The 14,934-nt window shown below is 55.6% G+C and overlaps 1 protein-coding gene across 2 annotated transcripts in view; it reads left to right on the top strand.

Moving 5' to 3' along the window:
• SRGAP3 (SLIT-ROBO Rho GTPase activating protein 3) overlaps positions 1-14,934 on the top strand; it is a 69,207-nt gene that overhangs the window by 21,014 nt on the left and 33,259 nt on the right. For both annotated transcript variants that reach the window (XM_030956449.1, XM_030956448.1), the window contains exons 2-3: positions 9,525-9,717; positions 12,796-12,958. In XM_030956449.1, the coding sequence (XP_030812309.1) occupies positions 9,525-9,717; positions 12,796-12,958 (356 nt within the window). The remainder of the gene's footprint in view (positions 1-9,524; positions 9,718-12,795; positions 12,959-14,934) is intronic.

The following is a 14,934-nucleotide window of genomic DNA, read 5'->3' as shown; positions in this document are numbered from 1 at the left end:
TTTCCCTTGCTATTGCAATGTTGTGCTTTTTCTGGAGAGGAGGAGCAGTGAAGAGCAGTGTCAGCCTTGGGCTGACGTTTTGCTGATCTCTGAGGCAGAGCCTCTGAAGGAAGCAGCACTGTTGATTCCCTGGCAGCAGCTGAGGCTTTCCTGGTCAGTGCTGATGAGGAGCATCCCACAGGGATGCTCTTGGCTTTGGCCAGGTCCTTGTGCTGAGATTGAAAAAGCACGGTGGAGACAGTTAGCCAAGAGGACATGGAAGAACAGCATTTCTGGGTGATGAGGACATGCTCCAAAGGAAGCATGATCAGGCTCCAGGAATGCTCGGAGGTTTTGGTCTGGAGGCACAGCAGGGAGCTGGATCAGACCCTGGAGATGCCCAGGAGGTTTTGGTCAGAGGCGCAGTGTGAAGCTGGCCGTGCCAGGCACAGGGCCCAGGGAGCCAGCTGCCTGTGATATTTTTAGGAACATTAAATCAAACAAATAACAGAAATTGGGCAACTGCTGCTGTTGGAGTTGCCCATTCCTACAGGTTCCTCAGTTTGAGTTTACTGCTTTGGAATTTGTTTTTCTTGTTGTTTTCTGTGTCCCTTCAGACTGGGAGCAGTTTGGCCTTGAAGTGAAGTTCAGGCCCATCTTCACTGCAGAAAGGCACAGTGGGAAACAGCAATGGCAGAGATGCCCAAGGAAAGACTTGTTTTATCCTATCTGTAAAATTAGGTTGTAATCCAATCCATCCCTCTTTCTGGAAGATGTTGAGGCTTATAGGATACTTTGAGATGTGAGATGAAAAGTTCTTAAAAGGAATTATCCTGTGTTTTTAATGCATGTAAAGTATTACTCTGGAAGAGAATTGGTTCAGTGGATCCATGAATGCACAGATTTTTCAGGCCAGAAGGCACTGCTGGGTAATCTGCTCTGATTTGTGTGTATAATATTTGATCCTGTTAGGGCTGTACAGGGGTTGGGGAACTTGCACAGATACAAGGGGCTGACTCTAGGAACTGTCTGCAAAGCCCCACTCTGTTAATGATCTGTGAAATCTTTCCATGCCTGGATTAAGGAATGTGAGGTGCTGAAGTGAACCGTTTAATGATCTTCTCCTTTATTCCATCTCAGTGGCTCAGGGCAGGATTCACATTCTTGTTCAGCTCTTTCTTTTCCAGTTTGAATACATTCTCCTTTGCATCTTAATAGCCGCAAGCCCGGAGCTCCGGTTACATCATTTTGGCTGGTGAAAGCCTTTCTCCAGCCATCCCGGTGCCTCCCAAGTGGACAGATGCGGGGTCTGGAGCTCCTGCCGGCTGTGCAGGAGGGCAGGCAGAAGAGCTGTTTTCTCTGGGGAAAAAGCCACCATCTGGTTTTGAGACGCTTCCTTTGCTCTTCTTAAATCATGAACAGATACAAGAGATCTGTTTGGTTCTTTCTCTTTAATGCTTTTTTGCATCCCTTGTGTTCCTGACAGGCAAAACCAGAGGGGGCACAAACTCAGCAAAGGCAGCAGTTCTGCCTTCCCCTTCTCCTCCTGGGGACAGAGCTCACTTGGGCAGAAGTGCTGGCTGTGGGGCACAAGGGGCTCTCCAAAGACACAGGCACCAAACAGGGGATTACCAGGGATCTTGGAATGCTAGAGGTTTGGGGTGCACCTCTTTAAAGTTTGGCTTCTTTAATGTAACACCGAAAACCCCAAAACAAACAAACCCAAATTCAAACAACAAAACCAACCCCAGCCTCCTCCAAGTCTTTTTTAATGAGCATTTCTGGGGTCTCGCTCTGCCTTCAGCCCTGTAAATTCTTCCTCCCACTGATCAGCATGATCAGTGCACGGCCACATAGCCAGACAACAGGGTGCAGGGACAATAAATGAGATTTACTCCCTCGGTGCTGCTCGCAGTCAGACAAAAGTGGCAGCAGATGTGACCAGTTCAGGCTGTGAATTACAAGTGGATGAGTCTCTGTTCCCAGGGAAACGAGGAGGTGCCAGGGGCTGTGGGAAAAGGAGATGGAGGATGCTGCAGCCCAGGCCAGGGGCTTCCCCCACGCCAGCCCTCTCGCTGCGGCTGGGGTCGGGGTCCCTGTGCGGGGGTCCCTGTGCGGGGTCCCTGTTGCAGGGTCCCTGTGTGAGGTCCCTGTGCGGGGTCCCTGCCAGGCCTGGTGGGCTGGCACAGACCTGTCTGCTGACATGAACCTTGAGCCGAAGCACACAAGGATTGAGTGGAGCAGAGAGCTGGGGTGGCTCTGGAGCCTTGGGTGCTCCCTGGAGGGGACACAGCGTGGAGCTGTGCTGTGCCTGGGCTGGTCCTGTGCCCTGCATTTCACAAGGACCTGGGTCAGTACCTGCTGCCAGGCTCCAGCTCTGCCCGTGCCTCTCTTCACAGAGAGAGGCAGGGAAAAGAACCACTTTGGGTCAGTCTGGCTCGTTTCTGTGAGTGATGCAGAGTGAAACAAACCAGCTCCCATGCTAATGAGGATTTCTTCTGCAAGCAGGTTTGCCCTCTCCTTAGCGTCAGAGAGGAAGGACGGTGGCATCCCTGGACAGCATTGTCCAGGACATGAGAGAGACCTGGAGAGGCGGCTGCCCAGCTGCTCCAAAGCCAGGGAAGCTGTGGTTGGCACTGGGGCCTGGTCTGGGCACTCTGGCCAGCTCTCCTCCCATCTGGCACACGTGATGTGTGGTTTGAAGCGCTGTTTCTGTTCTAAATTTGACATAATTGCAGCACGCCATTATATCTGTTCTCACTCTTGATCTGTGGGAAGTTCGGCCTTGAGGCTCAGCTGAAGTTAACAGTACCCACTGTTTGGATTGCTTTGGTTGGTTTTTGGTTCTTGGTGTCCCAGGAGCTCGGGCTGTCATGCAGGCAGCGCTGCCTGTGGAAGGAACTGGGTGCTCTGCTTTACCCCAAACACTCATTGTTCCCTGCTGCCTCCTCACGAGCCAGGCTGGCTGCTTTCAGATCTGCATTCAGAGACAGTTTTTAAGGAAAATCTGCTGTCAGTAGCTCCTGTGGATGTGGAGTATCAAAGTCTATGACAAATGCTACCGCCTTGGCAGCAGCGGCCACCATCGTGTGCAAGGACAGGAGAGGGAAGGGAGCAGCGTGTGGGACTGCTGGTGCTGTGCCTCTCGGTGACACAGCTTTGCCACCTTCTTCTTGTGCTTGCTAAGCTCATTATTAATCATTCCAAGGCTTCATTGTCACCCTGTCAGCTGTGGTATTTGTTCTTGGACATTGAGGGGCTGTTCTCATCTTCCTTTGCCCTTTGCATTAAACGAGGGGCTGCTCCAGGGCAGGGATTTCCCAGGAGAGAAGTCCCTGGGTTCAAGATGCCATATCTTACACTTTCACTTCCCTTCGGAGGGGTTGCAGATGAAGTTGTTGCCTCACAGCCCAGCAAGTCGCGGTGTGGGGGCTTGGTGTGGGTACAAGGGAAAACTGGGGCTGTGCACACGAAGGGCTGCGGCACGGGCTGGGGATTACAGACGCACATGAAAATACCTGAAAAATGCCAGTGCCACTGGAGTTGTTTTCATACTGGAGGGAAGTGTTTTCCTTTCTCTTTTCTTTCTTTTTTTTTTTTTTTTTTAAACGGGAGCACTCGTTTCAGATAAAAGGCTTGTCTTGTTCTTTGTTTTACCAGGAGCTGTATCTCTTGTCTTTGTCTAGGCGGTGATGTTACTAATCACACGGAAGGAAGGAGAGGGGAGGCTGGGGCAGCTTTGGGCTGTTTGCTTTCCCTGCAGGCCCCCTCCGGCTGCTCCACAGCCCTGATGGAGGCACCCCGGGCATTTGTCTGTGGATGCCCCAGGCCGTGGGCCTGCAGCTCCTTGGCTGTTCAGGCGCAGTGCTGTCACTGCTGGGGCCGGACAAAGCCTCTCCTGGCTGCAGCCCTGCCGGGAAGGCGATGGTCCTGTGGCAGCCCATCCCTTGCATCCCTCTGCTGCTGCTCCCAGCCCTGGAGCTGCTGTGCAGGGAAGGCAGTGCCCGCGGTACCCAGCCCTGCCAGGGACACGTGTGGGCTCTGAAAAACGCCCTGCCAGCCTGGGACCCAGCCTGGGACTGAGCCCGGCTCCTGGGCAGGGCAGCGAGAGCCCAGCGCTCCGGGGCTGTGCTGGCTTCACTGCCCGCAGCTGGGGTTCTCCTGTTGGAACACTGGCTGGTGTTCCACAATGGATCCAGGAAAGCATCAGCTCCCAGTGTGCGTGAGGGCTCTCCCAGGGGAAACCGCGTGTGCTGGTCAAACGTGGGGTGACAAAGCGCTGGAAAATGCACCCAAGGTGTGTCTGTTATGGAGAGGGCTGGACTTTTAGGGAAGGCAGCACAGGGATGCTCTGAAGGGGGCATAAAAACAACTGAGAGTCAAATGGCCTTTCTAGTGTCTTCTGTATTTGTGTAAGAATTGGATCCTCCCTGAGTCCAGCTTGCTGTGCTATATTTGCAATGAACTATTGGGTCTAATCCCAGTTGTGAGAAAATAATGGCTTTTGTTGCCAAGCATATTTTCTCACTTGTCACAAATCAGTGGGGTGAAGCATATGTTAGAGGAGCGGCTGTCTCAGGCTGCCCGGCGGGAGGATCCGTGACAATGCTGCTCTCCCGGATGGATGATGGGGATAATTCAGCGCCGTGGAGCAGCCGGGGGTGGGCGGGCTGCACCCCAGCTCCGAGCCGGGCTTTGTGCCGGGATGGATGGGCTGCACCCCAGCTCCGAGCCGGGCTTTGTGCCGGGATGGGCGGGCTGCACCCCAGCTCTGAGCCGGGCTTTGGGCCGGGATGGGCTGCACCCCAGCTCCCAGCCGGGCTTTGTGCCGGGATGGGCGGGCTGCACCCCAGCTCTGAGCCGGGCTTTGTGCCGGGGTGGATGGGCTGCACCCCAGCTCCGAGCCGGGCTTTGTGCTGGGATGGGCTGCACCCCAGCTCCCAGCCGGGCTTTGTGCCGGGGTGGATGGGCTGCACCCCAGCTCCCAGCCGGGCTTTGTGCCGGGATGGATGGGCTGCACCCCAGCTCCGAGCCGGGCTTTGTGCCGGGATGGATGGGCTGCACCCCAGCTCCCAGCCGGGCTTTGTGCCGGATTATGTAAGGGCTTTGTGCCGGGATGGGCTGCACCCCAGCTCCGAGCCGGGCTTTGTGCCGGGTGGATGGGCTGCACCCCAGCTCCCAGCCGGGCTTTGTGCCGGGATGGGCTGCACCCCAGCTCCGAGCCGGGCTTTGTGCCGGGGTGGATGGGCTGCACCCCAGCTCCGAGCCGGGCTTTGTGCCGGGGTGGATGGGCTGCACCCCAGCTCCCAGCCGGGCTTTGTGCCGGGATGGGCTGCACCCCAGCTCGAGCCGGTTTGTGGCCCCCAAGCTCCGGGCTTTGTGCCGGGGTGGATGGGCTGCACCCCAGCTCTGAGCCGGGCTTTGTGCCGGGATGGATGGGCTGCACCCCAGCTCCCAGCCGGGCTTTGTGCCGGGATGGATGGGCTGCACCCCAGCTCTGAGCCGGGCTTTGTGCCGGGATGGGCGGGCTGCACCCCAGCTCCCAGCCGGGCTTTGTGCCGGGATGGATGGGCTGCACCCCAGCTCCAAGCCGGGCTTTGTGCCGGGATGGATGGGCTGCACCCCAGCTCCCAGCTGGGCTTTGTGCCGGGGTGGATGGGCTGCACCCCAGCTCTGAGCCGGGCTTTGTGCCGGGATGGGCTGCACCCCAGCTCCGAGCCGGGCTTTGTGCCGGGATGGGCTGCACCCCAGCTCTGAGCCGGGCTTTGTGCCGGGATGGATGGGCTGCACCCCAGCTCCCAGCCGGGCTTTGTGCCGGGGTGATGGGCTGCACCCCAGCGAGCTGCACCCCAGTCACGGGCTTTGTGCCGATGGGCTGCACCCCAGCGGCTTTGTGCCGGGGATGGGCTGCACCCCAGCTCCAAGCCGGGCTTTGTGCCGGGATGGATGGGCTGCACCCCAGCTCCCAGCCGGGCTTTGTGCCGGGGTGGATGGGCTGCACCCCAGCTCTGAGCCGGGCTTTGTGCCGGGATGGGCTGCACCCCAGCTCCCAGCCGGGCTTTGTGCCGGGATGGGTGGGCTGCACCCCAGCTCCAAGCCGGGCTTTGTGCCGGGATGGATGGGCTGCACCCCAGCTCCCAGCCGGGCTTTGTGCCGGGGTGGATGGGCTGCACCCCAGCTCTGAGCCGGCTTTGTGCGGGAGGGCTGCACCCCAGCTCGAGCCGGGCTTTGTGCCGGGGCACCCTTTATACCAGGTGGTCACCACGGGTGTGGGCTGACCACTGCCGGCTTGTGCGGGGTGGATGGGCTGCACCCCACTGAGCGGGCTTTGTGCCGGATGGCTGCACCCCAGCTGCCTTTTTGTCCGGGATGGATGGGCTGCACCCCAGCTCCGAGCCGGGCTTTGTGCCGGGATGGATGGGCTGCACCCCAGCTCCCAGCCGGGCTTTGTGCCGGGATGGATGGGCTGCACCCCAGCTCCCAGCCGGGCTTTGTGCCGGGGTGGATGGGCTGCACCCCAGCTCCCAGCCGGGCTTTGTGCCGGGATGGGCTGCACCCCAGCTCCCAGCCGGGCTTTGTGCCGGGATGGGCTGCACCCCAGCTCCGAGCCGGGCTTTGTGCCGGGATGGGCTGCACCCCAGCTCCCAGCCGGGCTTTGTGCCGGGATGGGCTGCACCCCAGCTCCGAGCCGGGCTTTGTGCCGCTGCCGCCGGCACGGGAGGGACGCAGCTCCGGCTGCCTTGGCCCAGCCCGTTGCTAGAGAAACCTCCGCCTTTGTCTGGCCCTGTCTGAGCAGCCGGAGCGCGGCTCGGGGCTGCGGAGGGGGTGCTGTGCCAAACCCATCTCCTGGAGGAGCAGGAGGAGGGGGCTCCGGTCCGCAGCTGCTGGGGCAGGCTGTGCGGGCTGCACCAAGCCCACCCTGCAGGCTCTCCTGGCTCCCCTGTGCCAGTTTAGACTCCGACCTTTGCAAGGCTTAACTGCCCGGGATTTTCCCGTTTGCCTGTGGAGAATTGGGTTTATTTAATAGCCCATCCTGAACTTCCCGTGCGTTGCCTGTCCATGAGCTCTGCAGGGTATCCTGCTGTCCTTCTGCTGGGGTTGGCTGCCGTGGCGGCTGATGCCAGCTGAGCAGCCACAGGTAAAGTTTTGGGGTTTGGTGCTGAAGAGAAGATTATCTACCGTGGAAAGCATAATTGGCAATTGGTTGAAGGTTGGAATTGCCGGCCTGTGGATCCCCCCACAAGGGTTAGGTGGATGTAGCATGGCTGCAAGCAGTGCAGGAGCTGTCGGGGCTGTCCCCTGGAGTGCTGACTGTCAGCGACCCTTGGAGCACTGAGCAGTGTCCTTCTGTCTGCTACCACGTCTGTCTTTGCATTGGTGATGCCAGCAGCTTTGCATTTTGTTTTCTACACAAGCCCTTCCCATTTAGCATGCAGCAGCAGCCCCTGGGGTTAGTGTCCATCTCCTCCGTTGGTGTGATGGTTTGTCACTGGGTGGCTTTAGGGTCACAGCTGGCAGCTCCCTGTGCCCACAGGGGCTGTCCTTTGCCTCTGCGTGCTGGGCTGGCACTGACCTGGCTGAACTCCTGCAAGGAAACAGAAGTGTCAAATCAACACATTACAGGCATAGGAAAAAGAACAAAATTCTGTTGACAAAGGTCGAAGTGTGCCAGGGACAGAGAGAGCTGGACTCTAGCAAACTGGGAACAGAGAGAATAAAGACTGAGGCGCTGATACCAGTTGTTGTGAGACCTTGTTTGCAATTTAGCGTCCTTTCCTGCATTCTTTTAGCAGAGAATTTAACTTCTGAAGGTATCTCTCGCATTCTCAGTGGAGTGGGATTGTCCGTTATTCTGGAGTTTCTGCAGCTTGCTCTGAGTGAGGGCTGATGTCTGCATGTGTGTGTGCAGCAGATGCCCAGAGCGCCAGGGAAAGCCCTGTCTGGGCAGAGGCAGCCGCTGTGCTGAGCATCCCTGCTCTGCATCACTGTCCTCTGCTGGGGCCCTTGGCTTCTCACCAGTGTCAGGTGAGCAAAGTGAGAAAAACAGATCTTACAAACCTTAGGGAAAGGCAAAGGACATGTTGTGTGTCGTGGATTGCTTGTGCAGCTGTTAGGAGCGTTGAAGAGGGTGTTTCTGTAGGTGGACTAAAATGGCCACAAGTGCCGTGGCTGCTCTGGGCACATGAGGGGAGGAGAGAAGGCTCTCAAGGTGAGCACATGCAGGAGCTGCCTCAGCTCAGCTGTGCCCACCTGCCTTCTGCCAGGGGTGTGTGGTGGTGGGCAGCTGGGGCTGCTCTCCCCTGTCCCCGAGGGCTCTGGGAACAGGGAGGCAGCACATGGACCCGTTCCATCAGCTGACCCCTGCCATTCCAGCTCCTCTGATCCCTCTGCCGTGCAGCTGCCCCCCGCAGCCAGCTCAGCCCAATTGTTCTCAGTTTGAATAGATTTTCCTATGGTCTAGTCTCATTTTCCCTCTCCCTTCAGTTCTGCACACGCCCTCCCGCCGGGCTCCCCGTCCCTCCGGGCAGAGCTCAGCTGTGCTCCAGGGAGAGTGAGCAGCTCCTGCACAGGCTCCTGGCCAGGTGCACTTCACAGAGCTGCAGAAACCCTGCTCAGGCTTGGGAGGAGTTGGGGAGGTATATTTCCATCACATCCTGTGCCACAGGTGCTGTGTGGCTTCTCTTGCAGACGGGGCAAGGGGTCTGGCTATGCCCGTGAGCAGCTCTCCCTTCCCTGCCTGTCTTGCTGGGATCAGCATCCCCTGTGTGGGGGATTTGCAGCCGAGGGGCTGGGCTCTGGCGGTGCCAGGGCAGGGCCAGCACTGGAGCCCAGCTGTTCCTGCAGTGCTGTTCCCTGCAGGAGACACCAGCTGCCCAAGCAGCCCATCCCCACACTCCACAGACACCTCCTGCTGCTGAGCCCACCTGGGGAAAGGTCACAGTGTGTCTGTCCTGGTGTCTGAAGGTCCTCAGGGGAAAGCAAATAAACACAGAACAGATGAAACCTTTGGTGTTTTTGAGCTGGGATTTGGAGGGTGTGAAAGACTTTTTAAGCCTTTGAGCCAAAGCTGGGTTGGATTTGTTGTTAAACCTGGCAGTGCAGGGGGATGGGGTGAGAGAAGGGCGCATGGCAGTGCCAGCTTCCTTAAGGTCAGTGCTGGCCATCTTAAAGGTATTCACATGGACATTTATCAAGAAATAAAGCGTTAGTTTATATGAGAATAGTGTGTGATTTCAGGTAGTACCAGATAGATAGAAGTATGGTTTTCTGGTTTCAAAAGGCAATTGAAAGCTCTGAGGTTGGTCTCAGTGTTGTAGGACTGTTTGTTTTGACAAAGAATAAGGTTTAATGTGAAGCTGGTCGATGGCACTGTCCTGCTGTCTCTTGGGAAGCAGATCCTGTGGCCTTATTGAGCCCTGAATTCACGCAGGGCTTGGAGCGAGCTCCAGCAGAGCTGTGCTGTTCGCTCTGGGACAAGGGAGGAGAACCCTCCTGGCCAGTGTCTGTAGCTGATGTCTTGTTCCTCTCCTGTCCTGTGCCTGCAGAGATCCGAACGCAGCTGGTGGAGCAGTTCAAATGCCTGGAGCAGCAGTCGGAGTCGCGGCTGCAGCTGCTGCAGGACCTGCAGGAGTTCTTCCGCAGGAAGGCCGAGATCGAGCTGGAGTACTCCCGCAGCCTGGAGAAGCTGGCCGAGCGCTTCTCCTCCAAGATCCGCAGCTCCAGAGAGCACCAGTTCAAGTGAGTGGCTGCTCCCAGGGGCAGACGAGGGGCAGGGGCTGCTGTGGGCACGGGAGGTTGGTCTGTGGCATCGCAGTCCTAAAGCAGAGTGAAGTCACGTCAGCTGTGACCTCGTCTGTCTCGTTCCTGTGGGGCTCACGGAAGGAACCGGACATCTGTCTGTCCAAGACTTCCACCACAGCATCGCTGACCTGTGCTGCGTGACTGAGCACTTCCTGAGCAATACAACAAAATAGGAACTGGGGGCTAGGAAGGAGTCGAACCCCTTGATTTTTTGAAGGGTCTTGAATTCAGCCACTGATTTGATTGTGCAAATAGTGGTGGGCCTGGTCTATAGCCCTGGTTTTTGTGTGTAGCCCAGTCACCAGCTGTCCAGGTGCTGTGTGTTTCATGCAGGCTCACTGGCAGGCTCAGGGTTGGAAGCAGTTTCTGGAAATGGAGTTTACTGCACTTTATTTGCAATAAAGTATGTGCTTTTTCTGTGCTTAGCTGTATGGTGCTGGAGGGAGGCAGATCCTTAGTGGAAATATTGTGAAACAAAGCTTTGAAGTAGGAAATATGAACTGAGTCCTGGGATTGTGTGAGAATCAAACCAGTGATGCAATTGTGAAATCCATGAATATGTAAATATCTGTTTTAAAAAGCAGCTTCTTTTCAGTTTAACCACACTTGTGAGCTTGGCTAAACCAGAAAATATCTGAAAAAAATAGAAAGAAAAACAACCTTGACTCAGAATTTCATTTTGGAGGTGACTGCTCTGTGGTGAGGATACTGGCTTGTGCCATTCTGCTGGCTGGTGACCTCCAGGCCCTGTGGAGGCCACTGCCCCTTGCAGCTGGGGGCTGGTCCCTGCTCCCCATGTGTGCCAGGCCAGAGGGGGCCATGCTTGGTGCTCATGCTGGAGTTGGCAGCTGCTGTGGGTTGTTGTGTCCCCTGCCACAGCTGGCTCTCCTGGCGGCATCGGGGGCTTGGGGTCTCACTGGGCAGCATGGGCAGTGCAGGAGCTGTGCCCGGCAGGATGTGTGCCCTGTGCCCGGCAGGATGTAGGGGCTGTGCCCGGCAGGATGTGTGCCCTGTGCCCGGCAGGATGTAGGGGCTGTGCCCGGCAGGATGTGTGCCCTGTGCCCGGCAGGATGTGTGCCCTGTGCCCAGCAGGATGTGTGCCCTGTGCCCGGCAGGATGTAGGGGCTGTGCCCGGCAGGATGTAGGGGCTGTGCCCAGCAGGATGTAGGGGCTGTGCCCGGCAGGATGTGTGCCCTGTGCCCGGTAGGATGTGTGCCCTCTGCCCAGCAGGATGTAGGGGCTGTGCCCGGCAGGATGTAGGGGCTGTGCCCGGCAGGATGTGTGCCCTGTGCCCGGCAGGATGTGTGCCCTCTGCCCAGCAGGATGTGTGCCCTGTGCCCGGCAGGATGTGTGCCCTGTGCCCGGCAGGATGTGTGCCCTCTGCCCAGCAGGATGTGTGCCCTGTGCCCAGCAGGATGTAGGGGCTGTGCCCCGCAGGATGTGTGCCCTAGGACTGTGTGGCAGCACAGGCAGCGTGGAGCCAGGTGCTGGTCCTGGCTGCTCTCCTTGCAGCACCGGAGCCTGAGCTCTCCACCTTTGCCTCCCTGGGCCACAGTGTTTGTCCCTGTCTCTGTTTCTGCCAGTGGTATCTGTGAAAGTCTCTCAGCTGGAATTGTGCCCTTTGTTCCAGATGAAACTGATGTCGTTCAGTTCAGTGGCCAAAGGCTGCAGCTGCTGTTCAGTGCCTTTCAGAGAGCCTGGGCTTTGCCTGCTTGCTGCCCTTCTCCTCGCCAGCCCCAGGCTCTTCACAGTCTGTTTCTTCCTCTAACCCCTGGTGATTTTTTTCCCCTTTCAGCTGCAAGAGCAGTGATTTTTGCTGTAAAATTACTAAATCCTATTTATTCCATATTACTAAATCCCATTTAATCTGTTTACTCGGTCTCTCTGGTGTGAGGCTTTACTGCTGTCTTATGCCAAGCTCTGCTGATGATGAGTTGCTGTTCAGATCCTCTCTGTCCTTTTGGCATCTGGCTGTTGTGTATTGGTTGTGTGGTGCTGGGTGCTGCGCTGTGCACCAAGGAATTGCAGGAGCTCTGGTTCAGAGATGGAGCCCACAGAGGCTCAGGGGATGTCTGGTCTCGCCCATTAGCTCAGAGCAGTATTGGGACTTTGCATTGCTTACAATTCTAGAAGCTGCTGCTGTGCAGTGTCCACAGGTAACAAGTGGTTCTCCATTGTTCTAAAGGACCTGGGCACAAGTGCTGGTGTTGGTGGTGTTAATTGGGTCAGCTTGATTTCAGTGCTCTCTCCTGCTGAGTCCTCACTGTCCATTCCATGTCCAGAGATTCCCTTCATACATTTTTATCTTGCAGACTGCTGTGTACCTGCCCTTGCCAGGCCCATCTGCAGCACTTCCCCAGCTGCTCATGTGTGTCATTATTGTGATGAGGCTGTGACTCTCAGGATTCACGTCCCTGCAGTGCTGCTTTGTCCCCGTGCAGCCGTGTGCAGCGGGCTGTGCCCAGCCCTGGCTCGGCTGTCGTAGTGCCTCCAGGGCCAGGGCTCGTCCTGCTGTCTGCAGGCAGTTGTTCTGTCTGTGTGTGCATGCACAGGGCTCTGCAGTCTCCACGCTGTCCCCCACAGCATACCTGTGTTCATGTTGTGCACAGACACTCTGAGGTAACTTTGGATGCAGAACCCTTTCGTGAGCGCTTTTCAGTGCACTAAAGCCAGCACAGTGTACTGGTGGCAAAGGGCCCTTCTGCAGCAGTGACAGCTGTATTTGTACTGTGAGTGGAAAGAACGAGCAAAGCTCTCTCCCTTTCCAGAGATGTCTCTTCCCCTGTGCTATCTGCCAGAGCACAGTTTGGGAAGGGGCTGGCTGGGGGCCTGGTGTGGCACTGGACACCCCTGTGTGGCAGTGCTGGTACAGCTGGAAGAGGAGATCACGCCCCGAATCCCAGTGGCTGTGTGCAGGGGAGGGAGGTGATGTGCCCACAGCGTTCATTTGAAAATGTGTTCCTTTTTGATGTGCTCACCTGGCATTTTTGATTTTACCTTTCTGCGAATGTCTAGGAAGGATCAGCACCTGCTGTCCCCTGTGAACTGCTGGTACCTGGTTCTGACGCAGACACGTCGGGAGAGCCGAGACCACGCCACCCTGAACGACATCTTCATGAACAATGTCATCGTGCGGCTGTCGCAGATCAGCGAGGATGTCATCAGGCTCTTCAAAAAGGTGACTGGGCAGCCTTGCTTCACGGGCATCCGTCCTGGTGTTTTAGTCTGAAATAGAATTGTTATCAATGTTGCAGAGCAAATCTTGCAAGAGACTATCGCTAAAAGTTGTTCCAGGTAGTATTTATCCTGGAGTTTGAAAGTATTTATCCTAGAGTTTGAAAGTATTTATCGTAGAGTTTGAAAGAAGCTGAGATCTAGACCTGTCACGTCTGGAGTGTGAGGTGTGACCTGGTGCTCAAAGTGTCAGTGCCAGAGAAGTGAGAGGTGGAAACAGGCTGACTTTTTTCCAAGACTCTCTGGAGGGCTTCAGAGAACAGGTCAGAACAGGCTTGTTGGGTGGAACCTTGCTGAGGAGCAGGATGACAGCTGTGAGGCACTACAAGAAAGGAGTCACTGTGCTTCCTGAGGGCAAGAGTCATGCCTCAGAAATTCGGTGGAGGTATTTCCAGGAGCCAGAGATCGCGTCATTAGCAGGTTGTAGGGCCTTCACTGGAAAAGGGCTTTAGCTGGAATTCCTGAGGAGCTGTTGAAGAGTAGAGAGGGGTTGTTTTCTGGATTAATGATTAGTTAAAAAGGCAGGAAAAAAGGGAAGGAGAGTTCCAGTGCAGTTCCTAATAAATTATTTGGAAAAAGTCTGAACAGTAAGATCACAAAATCTGCTGATGATACAGAATTATTAATGATAACCAAATTAAAAAGGAGCATCAGAGACTTCTGAGAATCACACAGTCAGGTGGACCAGAGCTGTTCATTGAAGGTGAGGAGTGTGCTAAGAGCACCAAGAGTCCCAGCAGAGGGTAGGCTCTGTGGCCTTGTTTTCATCAGGGGACTGTAGTGGGGGAGCAGGGTGAGCCACAGGGCACCTGCCTCTCCAACAGGAGAAGACTCATAATCAGGGCTTATCTTGAAATTTCAGCCTGACTGGAGAATAAAATTCATGTGATATTTTTATGGCCAGTTTCCTCTAGTTTATAGATCTGACCTAGAAATTAAACTGCAAGGTCAGGTTTGTGTTGGCTGATTTGATATGGGATATCATCCCTTTTCCAGTCCCCTGCCCTCCAGAAATGGAGATACTTGGTAGATGTCGGTTAGTCCCGTTCTATCTCAAAATGTTCCTCCCATTTGCATTTTGCTCTGAACTGGTTTTTGAGATTTATGTTTAATGGTTCTGCTTTCCCTGCCCATGTCTGGGGATGGTGTTTCTTGTTTGGAAATACAGGACAAATTCAGCCAGCTTGCAAACAAGGACATATATTGAGTGTTCTAAGTGTTTTCCTGTTGTATGTCAATCCTCAGCCAGGACAGGATGGTGAAGTATTTCATCAATTCAGCAGAATTATTTCTTTGTGTTTGATATTCTTCCATCTCCCTTCATTTTTGAACTTAAATTTCAACTTCTAAGGCTCAACACTGGTGTGACTCCCTCTGCAGCCTGCCAGAGCCAGCATTTGCTTTGCATCCAGAGGAACCTTTACAGCTGTGGGCATCTGTGATTTCACTGGGTTTGTTCCTTGGCCTTACCTGTCCCTGGAAATAACGTGCAGCTGAATCAGGGAAAAGACACTTTGTGTCAACGTTTGCCTTTCCTGTGGACAGGGAGGCTGCCACTTTTGGGCATATTCAGGTTATTTATTTTTCTCAACCTATGGCACACCTTGTCTGAAGGGATCTGTGGCTGCACTTCCACTTCGCAGCAGTGCTCAGTGGGAACCTGGGGCACCTGTGTGGAAATAGGAGCATGCTGGTAAATGGCTCTTGAAGGTCCAGCCTTGCAGCATATGAAGGTGCTCAGAGGAGGGATCTTTCACTGTGGTGCCCAGTCTGGCTCTGAGTGAGGTAGGTAAAGCCCTCCAAGCCCTCCTCCAGGGGGGCCAGGCTGTGTGAGGCTGCTGGCAGATAACCTGGCTGCAGAAGGGTTAAAGCAGTCGTGGTTCAGCTGCTGGGTGTGCTGGAGATTGCTCTTTGATGGTA

This window comes from Camarhynchus parvulus, chromosome 12 (assembly GCF_901933205.1).
Source record: "Camarhynchus parvulus chromosome 12, STF_HiC, whole genome shotgun sequence".
Taxonomy (NCBI): Eukaryota; Metazoa; Chordata; class Aves; order Passeriformes; family Thraupidae; genus Camarhynchus; species Camarhynchus parvulus.
The sequence above is the reverse complement of the archived record's forward strand: the minus strand, read 5'-3'. Positions and strand labels throughout refer to the sequence as shown.